Source organism: Lepisosteus platostomus, chromosome 4, assembly GCF_059453375.1.
Source record: "Lepisosteus platostomus isolate fLepPlt1 chromosome 4, fLepPlt1.hap1, whole genome shotgun sequence".
In the NCBI taxonomy this organism is placed as follows: domain Eukaryota; kingdom Metazoa; phylum Chordata; class Actinopteri; order Semionotiformes; family Lepisosteidae; genus Lepisosteus; species Lepisosteus platostomus.
Genome location: NC_142614.1, coordinates 13,799,073 through 13,819,403, shown reverse-complemented (window position 1 = coordinate 13,819,403; position 20,331 = coordinate 13,799,073). Strand labels below are relative to the sequence as shown.

The window sequence follows — 20,331 nt, the reverse complement described above, 5'->3', positions numbered from 1 at the left end:
AAGCAGGATGGAGGCGAGGCGGCTCCGGTGTCAACACGACTGCCTCCTCAGACAGGCTGCCCGCTCACGGCAAGTCTGGGATATGAGGAAAGGAAAATTAACAAACCTTTTTCTCAAGTGCTGTTGAACATACAGTAGTTTGGTATATTGTGACGAGTCAGTGAATGCCAGGCGAACAGCGGAATAGATATATTAATCTGGAAAATGTGCTTGAGGTTCTTGGAGCAAGAACAGAAACGAATGATTAAATTATATGTGTTTTTGTTAGTTTCATTATCGCATTACGCACATCATCATCACAAGGTAATCAAATAACAGAGGTCTGTTTCTCAGTCATGCAGTTCACATCTGTTAAATTTACTGTTGAGTGATACATTTTAAATCATTTGTGTGTGATTACAGTTTAAGGTTCTTGTAACATGTTTTTAACTTTGTCCTTTTTGATCTTATTCATTTTTCCCCACGAAGAACTGCAGGCATACGTGCACGTTTAGTACAAATCTGTCCAGACACGTCTACTTCCTTTGCTAGTGCTGGCAGTACTCTTGCTTCACCAGCAGGTGGCAGTAAAAGCTCAGTGTCGACTCAGACTTGCGAATTATCTGCGCTGTGTTCCGCTCCCGGATTGCTGCCATCTGTGAGCTCCGCTCCCTCGGCCCCCCAGAGGTACTGTCTTTATCACAAAGCATGCTGTGTGCACTCATGCACCCGTGGCACTGGTGTCTTCAACCTTCAGCCTTTTGTATTAGTACATTTTATTAAGAAAATACTAACAGTTTTATACAGTTTTGTGTCAAGCAAATGAGGTTGACATAATGAAAAAAAAAACTATATCCAAAAATGAAGATAATTTTCTTTTTCCTGTCCCACACTATGTGGTACAAGCACTGAGTCACTTGTGGAACAAGCACTGATATTATGAAAACGGTAAATAGTTTTATTTGCATCCTAACACCGTGTTCATGTTAAATGCTGTACAGTACGTACTGTAGCTGTTACTGGTTGGCACAAGGTGAGCACGGGCCTCCAGATTCCTGCGGCTGACCCAGCCTGGTCACTGCCGACTTCACACGACGCCTCTGTCCTTTCTCCTTCCAGCTCTGCTGCGTCTGTTCCAACACAAACAAGTCCCGTAACAGCTGCAGCAAGGCCTGTTCTCTCCCCAGGCCCTGTGAGGTAAACCCCGAGGTGAAAGGCAATCTCCTGTGTCCCGATAACCCATCCTGTCTGGGTGGTTAGTCAACAGCCTGGTTTGGGGAGAATTGGTCACAAACGGAACCTTATTTCATGTTACTGTCAGAATCAGTTTTGACTGATTACTTTGACATCTCATAACATGCCAAACAGTACATGGGAAATTTAATGTATAACTTCTCCCATGTCAATCAGATGTTAATATCCTCTGCAAAATGGGTGTTACTGTACATAGTCTATGTGACAGGGTGGAATAAGAAGAAAAACAATGCAATGAGCAGTTGAGGTGCTCCGTGTGGAGGAGTGGTCAGTACCCTCTCCTCAGGACTGGAAGGTTTGGGTTTGACTCAAAGGTGGGATGCTACTGTTGTTCCCTTTAGTCAGTAATTTCAATTAGACTGCCTAAATGGGTACAAAAGTAATTTGCTTTGGAGAAAATCCAAATCAATCAAACAGCCTTGAAGGTGAAGAGCCACATGGGTTCCATCAGCTTCAGAAATACCTGAATTTGTCTGAAGCTGCAACCACAGCTGTCCAGGCTGTTTTTGAAAAACTCGGTTAATTGGTTAACGATGCACAAAATGTGAGGACTCAGATTCTAGCAGTGCAGCTTCAGTGCAGACTGCCCTCAGTCTTCATAACCGCTTGTGAGAAACCAAGCAAGAGAGAGTGACATCCAAAAGCTACTTACAGTTCCTTTAGTTCTGTTTTTTATGACATTTTAGACAGAAGGAAGGATGTTGTCTCCCAATATTTTATATTTTAATTTTAGATTTTCCTTTTTTATTTGATGGAAATTTTGGACTTTGTTTTCAAACAACACCCATTGTTTCAATTGTCTGTACTCACTTGGAGTAAAATACTGTAGGTGCATTTGAAATAAATCCTGGCAGTTGCACAGAATTACCCAGATTGATCTTTGTTTCTGCCTGTCCTGTCCTGTCTGGGTTCTGCTCTAGGAAGGAGTTGCTGTCCAACCCTTTAGAAGCTCTTCCCAGGAGAGCTCCCTGCCCACCTCCCATGAGCCTGAGTTCCCAGGCCCACGGAGCAGCGGCCATGATTTCTGCCGCTGTCCGCACTCAAGCTAGGTAGAGAAACTGCCCCTTCTGTGAGTGACAGTCACACTGGTTTGGAGAGCATGTTCAGTAGCAAGGTTCCTTGAAACAGTAGCACATCTCCCAACGTGCTGTCACAGCTCTTTCAGTCCCCTCTTGCTGATATTCCTTACAATGTGCAACACCGATATCCCTACTCCTGGCTTTGTCATTAATACCAAGCTGCATTAATCTTGTGCAAGTGGATGCAGGCCTCATAAATACTAACCTCACCTTGCCTGGCTATTTCCCAGTTCAGCTTATTTGTGCCTATGTGATTGTGTGCCACTGAGTTTTAAAAAAATGTTCAGAGGCTTCAGATGTTTCACCTTCAGAAGAGGAAAAATCTTAAGATGTCAAGGAAAGTTTACTAGGCTACTAAGCACTGCTTTTCTCATATCCTCTGCCGTGCCTCAGCTCCTCATCTCAGTCTCTTTTCGTGCATTTCCTTTTCTTCCTGTGAATGCCTTGAACTTTCTCTTCAGACTCTCGGGGCCTGTGCTATCGCCCTCTCTGCTGGACGCTCTCCTCATCACACCTGTCTCTAGGCCCCCTCCTCTGCAGCGCACAAAAGATAAAAGGAGAACTACCAGTGCCTTGTACTTGCAGAAGAACAAGAGGTATTGGACAGGACCCTTTGAAACTACTGCCCTGTTTCTAACTAGGTCTTAGAACGTTTCTCTTTTGCTTTGCCAATATGCAGTACATTAGCACCGTTTCTTCACAGGTTTGTTCAAAGTGCTTTGAAAACGCTGTGGATTTTAATTTGCCGTCTATACTGGTTAACCAAAGTAGCATTTGTGTCGTTTGTGCAGGACAGTATGGCCTCACACCTGTGAGCTCACACACATTTGATTTCAGTATGGCAAGCATGGTGCTTTCAAAATGCATAACAGTGGGCAAAACCACAACAGACAAGGAAAACCCATCTGACAGTTCACAAGTTCATTGAAAAGGGAATTAAAAATATAGCGCTGAATGAGAGACATAATGGACCGTTCTCATGGACTTTTTTCTCATTCAAGACCTTTACCGATAACAGAAATATACATCACAGTGCAGGCAAAGTGTTTTATACCAAAAGGGATAAAACATAGGCTACTGCAAAGCTCAAAACAACACTTTACCTTTTGTAACATACAATCATACAGTAACTCAGAATAATTTATTTTTAATACAAAAATGCTAATGCATGAATTGATTACACATGAAATGTTTAATGGAATACTAATAGAAAACTGATTTATGGAAATCAGAAAAAAATGTTGTTTACTCTAATATCAATTAGCTGTGACTTCAATAAAAAAAACTGTTTTACAAGGGCACATTAATAGATCCTTCATGTAATCCATTCAGGATAATTTTCCTTTTTAGAGAATATTTTTTGGAGTTGTCATCCCTCTATTATTGCTAATCACTGCATCAAATTAAATATAATCATCTTCTATAATACAGTACAAAGGACAAAATAAGGACCAAATACTTGCGTGAAAACCCAACACCTGCAAACAGTTACAGTATATCAGTCACAGCAAACACTGCAAATCTGGTTCTTCATGAAGACTATTAGAAGCAGTGTCCAAAAATGAATTTATTCTGTTTGTTGTTGTAACCGTGTGTTACATGGTTACCATGTTTTTTTCAGTCGCTCAGAAGTGTCATTAACTAAATTCCCTTATTTGTTCAAATGAGCAGACAAAAGATGTGAAGAATCATGTCTTTTCTCCATTTGTTGCACCTTTGCAGACACTTAAAACACCATTTTTAGTATCTTATCTGTGTACATCATGAGCTTTGCATTTGAAAGCAGAAGTTGTAAGTTATGGACCACGTTTATGGTATGTTTAAAGTTTAATATTTGCATTAGTTTTACAATTCTTAAAGACGTTCCTTTTTTGACTGTGTGCAACACAAATATTGTGTAGCGGGAAAGCGACCTTTAAAGTGCCAAGGACTCATCTATTGTTCACTGGTTTTCTTCTCTGCTTGCATGAGCTGAGCATAAAGACTGTAATGTTTTCAGTATTTTGATTAGATTTTCAGTCTTTGTTTAAATGGATCATTGAGCTGTAAAACAGTCTGAGTGAGGTTCTTCATATTCTGTTTGCCAAAGGGACGTATTTAACGATCATCATGTTTTATTAATAAGCCACTTAGTTTAACATGCTGTTTCCTTTGAAACCCTTTAAAACATTCATTTGCAATTAATTATCACATTGTCTTAAAACGCTTATGAATGGTCAACACTGCAGAAAACTGTAGCAATGATGTATGTAATCGGAAATTTGCACGGGGCTTCTAGGCTCAAGGCACAGAACTGGTTCGATGAAGGGTGATGACATTTCTGAGTGTGCTTTCTTTGGAAGTTCAGAGCATCTGTAAGTGTTCATCCCATATTGCAGAAAGTGCTGTCTTCTTAAGGGTTTCTGTAAAAGTCTGTGTATGGACCATCACTGCAAAACCAGGGCTTTGGGGGGCCTGTGCCTCCTAGCCATGGAAATATTTCTTCTGCTCATATCACTGATGCCTGGCTGGCCTGATGCCATTAACAAGATGTAGACACCTGCATGACAGTGGCCGAGGGGCTCACATTGGAGCACCAACTGGCTTTGAGCAGCATGCCTGGCAACAGCTGCGCCACATCTCTGCAATTACGTTGCGCGTTAGCTATGATTAAATTGAAATAACTTGGCGCTGGCGTGACTGCAGTTCAAACAGCCTGGCAAATGGAAGGGCTCTTCTGAGCGCAAGAGCCGTTCATACCGCAAGAGGCCGCTTCCCACCTGCTGCTGGGACCCGTTCGAAAGCCGTTTGGAAAGCATCCCTCTTTTTTTTTCCATGTTGAGGGATCTGCTACCAATTTCGAGTGGGACTCTCTCAAAGAAACTACTCATCTTTGTAGGGAGGCAAAGTATAATTTGAGAAAAGTTTTTATCAACTTCCTAGACAGACTTGACTGTGTGAAACACTATAGAGGGCCCGTAGTACTTAGACAGACACTACTTACAGAATGGGTGCATTCATTTCTTTAAGAATTTTTATCAAATGTGTTATTGTCTTTTGTTTTCTGCTTCCCAATCAACAATTGGCATCTATTCTCACAAGGTTAACCCTGTAGTCCCATTGTATAGCAGTTTGATTCAGCTGCAAGCTCTTATACAGTATAAATCTGTGCTTGTTGTTAGATATGGTTTATTTCAGATGCATTAATGTCTATTCTAATTGAAATTTAAGTAATTTAAGCTTGCTAACACTGGAATATAAATTGAGTAAATTTGTTTAAAGGGCATGAAGATAAGATAATATCAGATATGTCCTTTTTCTGCTTCATCAGAGCACAGCAGACAAAAGTCTTCTAGAACTTGGAAGACGATCAAGCGCTGCAGTACAGCCGGAATCAGTCTTTCACTCTAATGCCTAAGTAGCACAGCTTGGTGAGGAAGTCCAGGGACAGAATTACTTTTTTTCTGGAATCTCAAAATGATAAATCAAACTTTGGTTTGTTGGTCTTAATGCCAGAAAGTTATTGTAATTTTGCATACTTCATGGAAAGTTAAAAAAGTCTCATTATACAGCAGTAGATAGTAGATCTCATTTTAACTATTTTTTGTTGAATGCATTCATAAGTTGATACATGTGCAATGTCCAGCACCTTGTGATGGCTTAGGCTGTATAAAAAATTACCAAAGCTCAAATGGGTTGGAGTACTAAGTAGAGGCAGTATATCTGTTTTGCTGTACTTGGTATTTCCTAATGTATATTAAGTTTATAAGTGCTCGCTATCCAACACACTGTATTAAAATACAAGACATTGAGTCAAATCTCACTGAGACTAGTGTCTAAACTTTAAAAGTTGGTACTCCACATTCCTGATTGAAAAGTACTGTGACACTAAAAGCCCAGACTGGAGGAGATTGAGAGCACAAATGGGGAGTTCTGGATTTCATATCAGACTTGCACTATGCCAGCTGTGCTATTCCGTAACCCTGGTGTCACTTTTCTGTCCAGCATCATTAAATTATGTGTGCTTCAGGGAAGTGATCACAGAGAGCGAGCCGAAGTGCTTAGTCCATATTTTCAGAACTGATGTTCTTTCAAACATCAGGCAGACTTTCATAATGGGGTTTGTCCTGAAAGGCAAAAAGAAACACTGAACAATCCATAGCTCCTCCAGTCTTCCGCTCCACCATCTCCTTTGATACAAAGGGGTGGGTCTGGTTTTTCATCTGATGGCCAATGTTGCTCCACCCCAGCTCCGCTCTCTTCGGCCCTGCAGATGAAAGGAGCCGCTGTGAGGGTAGAGTCTGCACAGCTGCTGCTTTGAGCTGGATCTGAGGAGAGTGATCGGGGAGCAGAATTAAATATGCACTTTGGGACTCAACTCGTGGAGATCTTCAGCTGCACAGCCTCCCCATCTTCCCAGTGGGCCAGAGGGAGTGGCGCTGGAACTAGGCAGTGAGGAATTTAAACTGCAGTGGGATCTCCCGCATGGCGGGTGGAGGACGATGCACCCAGTTAACTGTAACGAATAACAGAGAGCTCTGAGCATCACTGGAGGTTTTCAGCAGCTGCTGCAGCTGGGTCCTGTTCTCCAGCTAGCTAGTCATTTCCGTCTTGCATATGGGGCCATACAGTATAGATGAGATACAAAAGTGCAGCTGGACTATTTTCTTGGTTAGATTGTTACCACTCGTAATTTCAGTTTCATAACTAAACTCTGAAGAGTTTTAATCAAATCCACTTTTCCGTGATTGCCTTTATTAATGAAATTCCTGGTGGGGGGTTCTAAATAGAGAGAGGGACTACTAAAAAGCTTACTGTATGTTACTTATTATTTTTACATATTAATGGTCCTGTAAATATTGATGGCCATTGCTGTGTATATGTACCATATGCATAATCCTTTATTATTTAACCAGCATACTGTACCAGTTCTGTTGCAAATGTCACTTGTCTTGCTTTCCTGCTCTTTACTGTTTTTCTTTCTCTAAGTGTCTCTTGGCATCAGTCAGTCTCTGCTGCCCTGACTCTCCCACCTCTCTCCACTGTGAGCCTTTCTGCCAGCCCTTTGTCTTCTAGGTAATTATTTCTGCTCTTACTGATCCTGTGTGTCTTTTTGTGCTTCTCTGTGAAATGCTGGAAGGGAAAGGCCTGCTGCTCCTGTCTGCCCTGGACTGAGTGGCTTTACCTTTTTAACTTTCACCCTGTTCATTGTACTTGTGTAGTATAATATACAGATTTAATGTTGAGTTGTTGTGTCTGCTTTGGCAGCCATGGTCTCTGGGCACATTTTCTCCAAGTGTGGAATTGTTAAAACATCTGAGGTTTCAGGACTCTAATTCCCCAGCTGCAGAAATGTTACCTGTGTGAGCTTTTTCTTTCTCAAGTGTATATTAGGATGAAATGGAATGAAAGAAAACTGAAGAGATCACTGGCTGCTGTAAAATAACATTAAATGTCCTTCTTGTTGTTTGATTTTTTTTAAAAACAAAACTTTGTCTTACGGAATGTGATCTGGATGAGAATAGCCCTGTGTAATGGTGTTAATGGACTGGCCACCTAAACAGAACATTACACATTGCCTTAATTAGATCTCTCTTGCAATATGACATTCAGTATTGGTCACCACACTACAAAGCATACAATGCTGCACTTGAGGGAATACAAGCGAGAGAAACCAGAATTATTCCTGGTCTGTGGGTCTGAATTGTCTCTCATAAATTTAAGTCAACCTGAGGTTGCCTTGGTTTCTCTGAGGCTTTCAGGCATTTTGGCTTTTGCCAACGTCTTAAGCCTCAGGCTTAAAAAATTGTGGCACAGTAGTCAGTTATTTTTTGTTTGTTTTGAAAGCTTTCTCATGGCTGGAAGCGCGGACGGTGAGCTGGCGGTGGCTGATTTGAAGTCGTTGAATAAGGAGCTCTGTCACAGGAGAGCAGCTGGAAACCAGCTCTGCTGGCCAGAGACCAGGAGCACAAGTGCACCGTCTCACGCTAAGCTCCCTTTCTGTTACTACAGCAAAAGTAACCATAGCAAACTGTCCCAGACCTGTGTGGTGGACGCCAGCAGAGACGTGCGGCAGTACTATGAAATTGTCTGGGTCCCCTCTGGCTTTCTCTGGAGGAGAGGTGGCTGCCTTTATCTGAGCCCCGATTCTCGATGAAAACAAACTCTCTCAGTGCTCGTGAAATACAAGCCCAGCACTTCATGTTGTCTTTTTCGCTTGGTGGGTTATTTTTTGCTCCTTACCAATGGAAAACTACAGTGATGAGCTGGGTTTGTAATTCACCATTAACTGGCAGATCCAATGTAATCTGGTCCAAATGTAGGTTTTTTCAAAAGACTAGCTACACACTCCAGCTGGTCTTATTTTCTCACAGCAAAACGTTACTTATGATGTTTGCACTTCAAATCTTGCTTAATATGATCTAATCCAATCTCAACAATGTTTTTAAACTAGATTGCTACCTCAGAGGTGCAACAAAGATATAGGAGAAAAGTCTTCTGTGAAAGTCTAAAATACGTACAGTATCTACAGAAAGCTGAATAATGCATGATCTATATTACAGTAGACCTGAGACTGCTTTGAATATTTTACTATATGTGATGAGACATGCATAGAATCTCATAAGACAATGTAAACAGAGGAGGATGAGAAACTTAACCTCTTTTCAAGTGTATTTGGAAATAGTTCCTTGGCACGTTCCAAGTGCCTCAGAAAACAGGCAGCACACACTGTTTGGCCGGTGTGTCTTTTATGAACCCAGCTCCATTCTTCTGCACAGTGGTTGTGATACAGAAACTACCGAGTTGCAGTTCCAAGTTTAAGAATGGAAGAAAAGCATCATCTGTCATTGATGCCAAGCAGACACACTGGCACAAGGCCAGCATCTGGAATACTTTTTGTGCTTCAAGTCAAGGGTCCTTACAGATGGGGCTGCTTTGTCTTCCTGAAGACACTTGGCCATGTTAGCTCTACCACAAATCCACACCCTGAGCATTCTGGGTAATGGTCAGCTTGTGGCACAGCTTGGCTTCAGACATGAGGACTCCAGACTCTGCCTTAAGCCTCTGTAAGGTTTTTCTGCTTTGTTTCTAATTTTCTCTTTTTTCTTCTTTTATTCTTTATCTTCAGAATATCACTTGCTTAATTAATCAATTTCTATAGGCAGCGTCTATGGTGACACTATATGATCTTTCTCCCATATTTGTGGTGACCATATCAGTGGATCTTCAATGGGAATGTGCCTCACTTATTCGCCATATCAATCACTGTTGAAGTTGTGTATTCAATGTAATTGTTCTGTGTGTGAGAAAACAAAGGGACTTAATACATTCCAGGGGCAGAAGGGATTTGGCCCAGCCCAGTGCCTCACTGTGCAGTCCAGGTGAGACAGTGCACTTCTTTAATCAATTCTTTAATCAGAGTTAGACTGAAAAAGTTAACTTTCCAATGAATGTGCCTGTTGATAATAATATTAGTAAGGGTGTTCTGTACAGATGCGAAGCTTTCCTGAACACTGTGAATATCTTTCAAGCTGTTAAGTTGTATTTTCATGATCCAGAAGTTAAAGCACTCTTTGGGCTGTACCAATGTTGAAAACCTGCAGCATTCCATTCATTCTATACAGTGGTTTTATTTTTTCCTTTGCACAGAAAATGACAGAAAGTGGTTCACAAAATGTATCTCTGCTCTTGCCATTTGCTTCCACATGCTCTGTGAGTTTTATTGGTTGCTGTATCTAGTGTCTGGAGTGCGGACAGGCTGCCCTCTGTGCACACTGTGGATTTAGCCCCGAACCTGTGACAGGCCCTGAGCAGAAGATTTATCTGTGGAAAAATCGCGCTGTGGGCAAACACTATAAAATACGCCCCTTGCTTGTTGCTTGACTCTGTTTTTCACATGAAAGGCACCATTCACATCTGAATAAAAGATCACTTGTTAGTCAGCCAGACTCCATAGTATAACCTTAGTCTCTGTTTGAGCAGCATCAGCTTTGCTCATCTTACTGCCTCCAGCACTGACTGAAGAGGCAGTTTGCTGGAACAATCCCCTTGCAGTCCAAGGTGAAGTTAACTGATACTCAAGGAGGTCCTACAAGCTTAAAATGATAAACTGCAGAAATCTTTGGTGTTTTTTAGGTCTAAAACAAGTTTTCCTTTACCGTAACCTGAACTGTGTAATTGTTTTCAGGTTGTCCCTCTTCTTGTCTAAATGCATTAACCATTAATATCCACTGGTATCAACAAAAGGGCTGTGATATTGTGGAATGGCCTTCTTTGCATTTAAATAGTGGATGATGTGGGTCAAAGACATATCATATTGCAAGTATGTACAACCACTTATAACTGGAGTTAATACATTTAATTCAGAAGTTAAGTGTATTACGATGAAAGATCTGCTCTTTGTGCAGTTTCAGGGTTTTTTTTTCAAATGTTCAACAATCCATGATGACAGAAAAGATAAAGTACACATACTGTATATACAGTATATATACTGAAAGAAATCTTGCCTGTTTTCGAAGATGAAGGTCAGTTGTCTACTCTGTTGAAGCTGAAACACGTGCTGATTTCAGTTCTTAATCAATTGCTCATTTACAGATGTCTGTAAGTAAGACCTCTTGGATGTGAAGTTGCTCTGTTTAAATTGTAAAGTGGGGGGGTTATTGGTTATGAAAAATGAGAAGGGCTGTTGGGATGCCTTACATCTGTGGTGGTGGTGGTGGTGGGCTTCTACTGCTAAAGGACAGAACAATACAGTTCAGGAGGGGGCTGGACAGTGTAATACAGGTGTGCAGTCCAGGAGGTGGGTGGACAGTGTAATACAGGTGTGCAGTCCAGGAGGGGGGTGGAAAGTGTAATACGGGTGTGCAGTCCAGGAGGGGGTGGACAGTGTAATACAGGTGTGCAGTCCAGGCTCCAACAGGGTGTTGTGCTTTTGTGTTTCATTGCAGTGAGGCACCAGAACCAGCCCAGCCCAGCTCTCACGTGACCTCTGCTGTGAAGACCATGACTAAGGCTCCAGGCAGTGCCCCCAGACCTCCGCCTTCCAGCCAGGGCTCTGTGCCAGCCTTCAAACCCTCTGCAGCCCCAGGCACTGCCAAGTCTACAAGCTGGCAGACCAGCCATGCAGCAGGTACAGCATCTCCCTGGTCTGTGCCAGGCTTTCACTCAGTCTTTAGCCCTTTGTTCCAAACAATATAAGAGAGGTTGCAAACGAGAGGAGGCCTTTTGGCCAATCTAACCTATTTTTTTTAAAAGAAAGAAGAAAGAAACTTGTTTATTGAAAGACAATAGAGTACCAGCTTCAGCTACATGGCTGGGTAGATTGTCCCATACTCCCACAAGCCTTTGGGTAAAGAGGAGCCTCATGTTCTTGAATTAAACTGTATATCCACGTAGCTTCCACTTGTGCACTCTGGTCTGTGTTTCATATCCGATCATCCCTAACAAAGTATGTGCAAGATTAGTACAGCTTGGTCCATATGTTAATATGTAAGGTAATAGGTATTGTATAGATATACACATCTATTCAAGAGTTTGATAACCTGTAGAGAGAGGGGGTAAATAACAAGACTTTGTCCATCTTTCTGGCCAAAGAGATTCCCACAAATTGAAATTAAGGGAGGACTTCCCTAATTAAGCATGACTGATGTCCATGGCCAAACAGCTTTCACTGAAAGTGAGTTCATAGAGGTGCTTGGGATGGTCAGAGCTGATGCTGTGTGACGTCTCCTGTTGCCAGAGGTTCATCTGTTTTTCATTTTCTGGGATTTCAGAGGTACAGTGCTTTCTCCAGTTTCTGACATGTTGTTTTAATCACCTCCGGACAACATGTGAATCAGTTGGCTGAGCTGCGAGCTTTCGGCTGCTGTGCTCAGTTAACAGATGAATTTGAGATCCCCTTGATTTCACAAACTCTCTCCCTTCTGCCAGCTCTTATTATCCTTCTCTATGTCTTATTTACAGTAGCTTAGGTTGTGTTTTTTCTGTAGTTTGCCTAGTTTCCATAAGTGGAACAACTTTAACCGCAGTTCTGTTGAAATTTGCATGATTATCCGCTCATACTATTACAAATTTTGCTATTTTACATTGAAAGAAAATGTGATGTTTGACCTTATTATTTTACAAATTATTAAGGAATATACTGTACAGTATCTGAATTTAACTTTATATCTATAGATTATCCCTCTTCCATCTCTCTACCAGTCCCTTTTCCTTTGCAGGTTAAAATAAATAGTTACACATAAGAAAAAGAAAAAGTTACTGGAAACTAAAATTTCAGTTTTTGTAGTGTTAGAATACACCAATTTTGGCAGTTAATTTCCCCTGCTTACTGTGTAATGCTCGTGCAGTTGCTTCAGGACAAGGGGCCTACAGTAAGTGACCGTATTTAGTAGGTTGTAGTTCTTATAAACGGCCAGCTGGTGGCAGCACAAACTAGGTCTGCACAATGTGTGATTCAGTCTGGGCAGTGCTGCAGGAGTCCTCACCAGGCTGTTGTCCTGTAACTGTTCTTTTTGTCCATTTGTGACAAGAAACTGCCGAGTTTACTTAAACTCCATATGTGAAAATTTCAAATTAAATAAAATTTCAGCTGTGAACATAGTTTTTTTTAAATGATTTCAGTCATGCCTGGTCTAGAGGGCACAACCCATCTGAACTAAGATAAGTCTTCAGTTGAGAATTTGTTTGATAGTTTCTGTTCATAACTTTGCCCCTCTGTACCAACTGATTTTTGACAATATTGGTGTGATTAGTAACAGATTTGACATTCAATTAAAATAATTAAAAACTGTCTTAAAAATTAAAGTTTTTCATATTGGAACAGTTTCTTTGCAATTTGGATATTTTCATGTGAAGATGTGTGAAAATCAGATATATTAAGGCGTCAGGTCAAAGAAGTCTTGCACAATACATTCTCTCTCCCGGTGATTGTCCTGTCAGTTCTGCATTCATACAAGAAGCCGATTGATTATTTTACCCTGATGACATGTTAGATATTTTATCAGACCTCTTGCATCAGAATCAGATGTCCAGTGCATCCTGGAAAAAAAAATGAAAATCTTGTTTCCAGGCCTTGAAAAAAGGATAAAAATTAATTATACTTACAAATTACTTTCAGAGATTGTTTTTTCTATTATGTGAAATTGTTCTGTTTCATGTTTATAAAAACCTTTACACATACAATAAATGTCATTGAGAAATTGAGTATTAAAACATGAACTATATTTGCAATGAATATTTCTGGTATTACGCTTCACTTCCATACCGCCAGACAGACTAGAGCTACCCAAATGTAGACTTTTCCACTTTTCAAAGTTTGTTTGAGATGCACAAAAATTACTAGATTTAAACACTGATCTTTTCATCTGATCTTGTCAAATCTGAGAGGCTGAAAACCTGGTCAGTACAGGGATGAAGCAATTTCGTATTGTGAATTTCTGCAATTTCTGCTGTGTAGAGGGTCTGTTGATGTACAGTATAATAGATGCCTTGCATTAACCAAGATGGTTTTGCACTTCACTGGTAGAAAAAGTGCTATGTGAAGAGCTTTGAGATCATTTTGAATGAAATGTGCTGTAAAATGCCAATTATCAGAAGAAGGAGGACGAAGAGAAGAAGATGGACTGAAAAGTGAAAAGTGTATTCATTTGTTATGAGGTCTGATGTTTCTGAAGAATGCCGTACCTGGGACTATATCCTGGAAAACTCTTGAAATATCCTTGAGCCTCTGTGGGAGCTCTGTAAATGGTGTTATATATTCTAATGTGGAATTAAAAAAGTAGTTGCACCGTATTCTTAGAAAATATTATAGGAAGAACAAAGAAAATTCTGGGATTCAAGCTCAGACTTGACCTGGAAAATGATTATTTTTCCACGCAATTGTCCAATGTACAATAAATTAGTTTTTACTACTAGTGAAAAAAAAACTGTTATTGTATTGTATTATTGCATTTGAAGAGTGTTTTCTTACGAGTAGCAGCTTCTGCGAAGGCTCTCCTTATTGTTCCTTGTCTGTGTAGAGGAGAGCAGTGGAACGAGCTGCCCATTTGTATCTTATTAAGTACTGGACGGCCCGCTGAGCTGTGTACTGAGGGAAAACAGAGGGGGTTGTATTACAGGGATCCGTTGCAGGTTGTGCCCTCCAGTTGTGTGACGCAAGATTCAGTTTGTTGTAGCCAGCAGTGCGGAGCACTTCCAATCTCAAGAAATATCACTGGTTTGCTTGGTCATTTCAACCTCAGTACACGAGCCTTCGTATGTTATTCAGTCTGCTTTTGTTAGCAGATGTGTGTTGCAGATTTTTTTACATGTTTGAAGTACTGTTTTGTAATTATATATTGCAATTATTTACTTGCATGAAGTGAAGATACCACTGAATTTTGAAAAGTGATTGATATCCTGTACCTGCTGGCCTTGTGTGCAGTTTCTTGTCCTTTGATTGCAGAGTGATTTGAGGAACGTGGCTTGGGATTTCTGTTGAGTGCACTCGCATGCTTTCGCACCAAGAGTGTTGCATTATTTTTATGGCTTTTAATTAGCCAGTTTCAGTACTTGGCATGTGAAGAGCATGTCTCTTTTGTACTGATGATGAAGACTTTGTGTAGCGGGATTTCTGATCGTAAACCTGTAATAGTAAAAAGCAAACTAATGATGGAAAGTTATTTTTTCCATTCTTTAACAAACAGGTTGTGAAATATTTTGTGGCTGTTCAACTCTCCAGAATCCTAGCTTTAAAAATGCAGCCTTTCTCCAAAGAAACATACAAGATATACTTTTAAAATGCAAAAAAAAACCTCATACGTTAGGCCCACCTTAGTTTTTCTGGCATAAGTATGGGCAATGCTTTAAGATAAATATTTATTAAAAGACCTTTGTGGTCTTATAATTGAGATTTGTGGCTGTTGCCCTGCCCCTGCCAGATTGGCCCTGTTGTCTGAGACTAGCTGTCGTATAGACGAGGAGGAGAGTCTGGTGAAACGAACAGTGTTTTCCTAACATTATAAGTGGGGCCTCGGGAGAACCCTAAAGAGCTGGACGCTGACACAGCACCGCAGATGCAGTTTATTATGGGTACAGCTGCCCAGTAACCCAAGGCAACAAAGGAGGGTTTCTTTGGAAGGCCCACACGGCACCAGGTGGCACACAGCTCGTGGCCTGCAGGTTTAGCACTCAATGGCTGAGGTTAGCCTTCCAAGGCACTTGTTGGGCAGCCTGCGAGGTGCTTATGGCTTGTAGGGAAGGGCTATAGATCACAGTTGCACACGCTCCATTCCCGGCAGTCTCACCAGCTTTTATGGCATTGTGGGCCAAATAGCTTCTCTTGGGGAAAAATGTGAAAATTGTTTTAGTAAAAACACATAAATAAAGGTTTGTGTAAGTACAGTGTGTACAGTGAGTGTTGGCATGCTGTATTTGAAACCAGATTACCAGTTGCAGTATATTTGAAGAAGGATAGGCCTGGAGGTTTAGGAAAAAAATGCCTTCTGCTAGTTTGTCAGTGGATGGCTTAATGTTGAAAACATGGAGATTGGAGAAGGAAAAATGTGTAGGAGCCAAATGAGTGGAAAGGTTTCCTCTCATTTTCTGCCTTTTGCTTATTTTTGGTGTGGATTTCACAAAGTCTGTTTGACTGTGTTGTATATTTTCTAACAGCTAATTATTATGCTTTTCAATTTAAACAAGCATTTTTGGCAGGACCAATGAATTACAGTGTTGCCAAAGCAATGACAATTAGTAAGACGTGTACAGACATTTAGAACAAAAACATATTATTTGAGAGGCTGACTCCCAGGCTGTGACAGGAGATCACATAATGGGCTGCAGCTCTATTGTGTTCCTCCCCCCTTCCCCCAGCAGGTTTGGAAGCTGTTCGGATTCTGGCAGGTGTGGGAATTCTGGGATTAGATTAGTTATTTTAGGGAAGAGTGTTTGTCAGTGACACAGCCTCATGGCTCCTGGGTCCTGGGTTTTACATGAGGGCGTCGTCTGGGTCGGGTTTGCAAGCTCCCCATGCTTGCGTGTCCTCTCTGGATGTTCCGGATTCTTCACAAATCCCTGAGCTTCCGAGACAGGCTGCTGCCACCCTGACCAGGAACATGCATCTTTCTGACAGTGGACAGGGGAAATATGTGTCCCTTACCATTTCATCCTTTTAACAAGCCTGTCTTGTACAGCATGCTTGGAAATTCAGAAGCACTGAAATTAAGCAGCATCTGTTAAATGCAACTCAAATGAAAGAATACTTGTGAAAGGAAATGAAGTTTCTGCACGTTAGAAGTTGTCTCTGTGTCATGTCCAAGGAATGTTTGATTAATTCAATCAGTCCAAAAATATTGCTTTCATTGCTTCTCGTGCATTGTCTAGAGGCCTGCGAACTGCTGCTGGTGCAGGTGCTGCACAAGAGCGCTGACTTCTTCAGACCTGATGCAAACATACATATGTCCATGAGGCTGACTAGCCTGTGAGCCAATGGATTGTGGAACCCAAACCCCATCAAATATTTGCTTCAAAATCGTGAATGATGATGCAGGAAGTAAGGCGGTTAAATATAAAGTAAATGAAGGGCTTTCAAATATTCCAGAATCTTCACAGAGGAAAGTGTAGTAAAGCAGAATGATGGGGCACGGACTCCAGAGTCCACTTTGACAAAATGACATTGCTCTTACGTGATCCTTAAACACATAGCTTCATTCACTGGAGATTATTAGGAGACCATGATTGGCAGAGGCCAGTGGGAAATTTGGCCAGGACGCCGGGGTTACACCCCTACTCATTTCGAGAAACACCCTGGGATATTTAATTATTTTTAATGAGTCAGGACCTTGATTTTAATTCTCTTCCGAAGGACGGCGCCTTTTTACAGTATCATGTCCCCTGTCACTATACTGGGGCACAGGGTTAACACCTCCTGCTGGCCCCACTTACACCTCTTCCAGCAGCAACCTCAGTGTTTCCCAGGAGGTCTCCCATCCAGGTACAGTACTGACCAGGCTCACACCTGCTTAGCTTCAGTGGGTTGCCAGTTGTGAGTTGCAGGGTGATATGGCTGCTGCTAGTACTCAAAACTCGAGACGTATCCCCTCATCTCTACTAAAACCCTAGCCCTGTCCTTACAGACATTTACAATGGTATGTCATAGTTGGATCTGATTACAGCAGGGTGACTCAGAAGCTGACATGGTCAAAATATAGTAAAGCATGCAGCTGTATGGGACATTATGGTGCACATCTATAGAGAGAATAGTGCCTTATAAGACCACGGGGAAAGTCCAGAATGACCATGCGGACCATTATTGATTATTCTGTAAAAACTGGCTGTTAAAGTGAGAGGTAATTTAACAAAACCTAATTCATCTTCACACCCTGCCTGCATTCTCACTGGTTCCCTGGTTCCTCATCAGATGATGGTTCCACGGCTGTCACAGTGCCAAGGCTGTACTGGCTGCTGCTCTTGGGTGGGACGATTGAAGTGCAGGTGTTTACGTCTTTCTCAGACCCTTCACTCCTCAACAGGAGCAAAATTGCATTTTAAGGACTTTTTGCACTGAATAAAAGACATGAGAAACTGAAATTTACTGAAGCAAACAACCTGAACGTCTAATAGTGAGTGAAAGTTCTGATAATAAGTGAAAGTAGTTTGTATTTCAAAGTGCAACACAGAAAGCAGAAGTGATCCTTCCTGTTTTCCAAATCAAATTACTCATTTTCAAGCTAAAATTAAAAACAGCTATCATAAGATAAAAATAAGTAGTTATTGAGAGTAGCAAGTGCTTCTGTGATTTTGGATTGTTTTTTTTTAAGTCATGTTTTATCCTCTATGCTCCTTTTCTGTAGCATCAAGCTTCCCTAAGGCCACTCCAAATACTGGCCATGTGGCCCCTGCATTTGGGCACATGACCAACAGCACCCCCAAGGCTCCAGTGGCCCCGGCAGCCGTCTGTTCTGCCCCCCAGCCTCACCCCACAGATGAGGACACCCTGGTGCAGAGGGCTGAGCACATCCCAGCAGGAAAGCGGACCCCCATGTGTGGGCACTGCAACATGGTCATCAGGTGAGTATCGTGCTTCTGGTTTCCCATGAGTCCGTGGTGCTCCTAGCATGGTCCTCTGCTGCTCTTCAGTCTGGATCCAGAGAGTCTGGAGCATCTGGGTTTTGTTAAGCCTAGATGTCCTGCTGCAGGAGTGCGTAGCCCAGGCTTTAACATTGCAGTGATGACAAACCCAGTACCTGATGTTCTGTTTGAGTATAAGAAGAAAGCATTTGGCACAGTCTTGAGTGAATACGATATTAATATTACTATGTTAAAATATTTCATTATGGGATTTTGGATTGATAAGAAATAAAAAAAACATATCCTAATGAAAGGCTACACTGCTGTTTAAAACAGCATTACTCAGTTTACATTTTTTAGTATTTCAACCCTTTGAAGTGCAAGTTACTCAGAGTTGTAGCTCTGAGCATACCTAATGAATATCTAATCTTTCTTCTAAGCATTTTTTTAAGTCACTGATCAGAAGGATCTGATAAGGATTATACACTTTTGCTCTTAATGGTATAGTTTATCATTTAATTTGCAAAGAGAGTTAAAGCTAATTAATTTGAAATGACATCCCTGTCGCAGGAAAAGAAAGACGTCACAGTTTGATTCTCTCTTAACATAATTACAGTTCATGCCCTCAGTGAAGCCGTTATTGGAAGGTAGCTAAGAGTGGGATCAAATGGCCCTCCATTGTACACATCTTTTACAGCCAAAATACAGGGCAGGATAACTTACCAGTGTCTGCTGTATAGAATAACAGGCTCTGGCCCTGCCAAAAGGTGTCAGTGTCACTGGAGTTTAAAATATCATTGTCTGGATGAAACATTTTCCTGTTGTTTTCCACTTAAGCTAATCATCCTATTTGTAACCTACATCGTAATATCCATTGTCTGTAACGACCTCGCTGCAGGATAGAGCTGGCTCCCAGAGCTCACTGAGCTTTTCTGCTGTGGCCTTCAGTGCCAGTCTTAAGTCTCAGACAGCACAGTCAGCTGCAGCCTGGCCGGATACTGTCAGCCTACTGCAGAATCAGTAGAGTATTTTAGCAAAAGATTCAAACAAATGTCAGAGATGGAAGTGAACTGTGAGAAATAAGATAATAAAAGTAACTTCAATAAAGAAAACCCATTAACTCATTATGTCGATAAGGTGCAGCTGAGATTATTTAAAACATTAGATACATACATCCATTGCAGAGCCCTATGCCAAAAAAAATATCAAAGCACATTGAGCCCATTTGTATAAATTTGGAAAATCTCCTTAAAAATCAATTGATGAGACAGCTATGTCTAGCTGAGCTCTACCTACTGTACTCCATACCAATTCCAAAAATACATTCAAATAAAAAAAACATCTACAGATCACCAAAATGATTCTCAGTGAACCTTTACTTTCAACAGCACAGGAAAAATGCGTTGTTAAATTTCACAAAAATACTGTACCAAAGAACAATCTTTTATTGAAACTCAGTTCACCTGTCAAGGTGCTCTTCAGCATTTCAGTTGTATATGCAGAGTTTATGATTGTTCACATACAGCAAAATGACTAGGGCCATTTTATGGATGCTGTACATTCAAGCAAATATGCTTCTTGCAAGTGGTGTAGCTGAAGACCTTAGATTGCGTGGAACTTCAGTTAGTGACCAATGGCAGGGTGGAGCTGTCAGTCCAGTCCTGTCAGTCTGATTAAATGGTTACCGAAACCCCCAGCTGACAAGTCAGTGTGTTTCAAGAGGTCTGAAGCTGTTCGTGAGCCAGGTGCGTGGGCTTCAGGTCCAAATTTCATAGCGGAGCCCTGAGTCCATGCAGCATAAGGGAACCATCACTCTTTTCCTCCTTCTGTGACATCAACACCGTCCCATCACCCTGCTGACATGAAGAGAAGAGAGCACTTTGTTGTACATGAGGACTGGTATTGTTTCGCCCCAGCCTGGCTGAAAGGCAGGGCTGTCAATAGGTGCTGGTACAGAGGTTAAAGGAGAGTATCAGGTTAGGGCAGCCCA

The 20,331-nt window shown here is 41.4% G+C and overlaps 1 protein-coding gene across 17 annotated transcripts in view; it reads left to right on the top strand.

Annotated features, from left to right (window-relative positions):
- Positions 1 to 20,331, top strand: part of pdlim5a (PDZ and LIM domain 5a) — a 124,328-nt gene that overhangs the window by 93,517 nt on the left and 10,480 nt on the right. For 16 of the 17 annotated variants that reach the window (XM_088628621.1, XM_088628622.1, XM_088628630.1 and 13 more), the window contains 7 exons: positions 469 to 666; positions 1,099 to 1,176; positions 2,154 to 2,282; positions 2,774 to 2,908; positions 7,281 to 7,367; positions 11,240 to 11,421; positions 18,125 to 18,341. In XM_088628621.1, coding sequence (XP_088484747.1) covers positions 469 to 666; positions 1,099 to 1,176; positions 2,154 to 2,282; positions 2,774 to 2,908; positions 7,281 to 7,367; positions 11,240 to 11,421; positions 18,125 to 18,341 — 1,026 coding nt within the window. The remainder of the gene's footprint in view (positions 1 to 468; positions 667 to 1,098; positions 1,177 to 2,153; positions 2,283 to 2,773; positions 2,909 to 7,280; positions 7,368 to 11,239; positions 11,422 to 18,124; positions 18,342 to 20,331) is intronic. The other variant, XM_088628629.1, reaches the window with a different exon arrangement.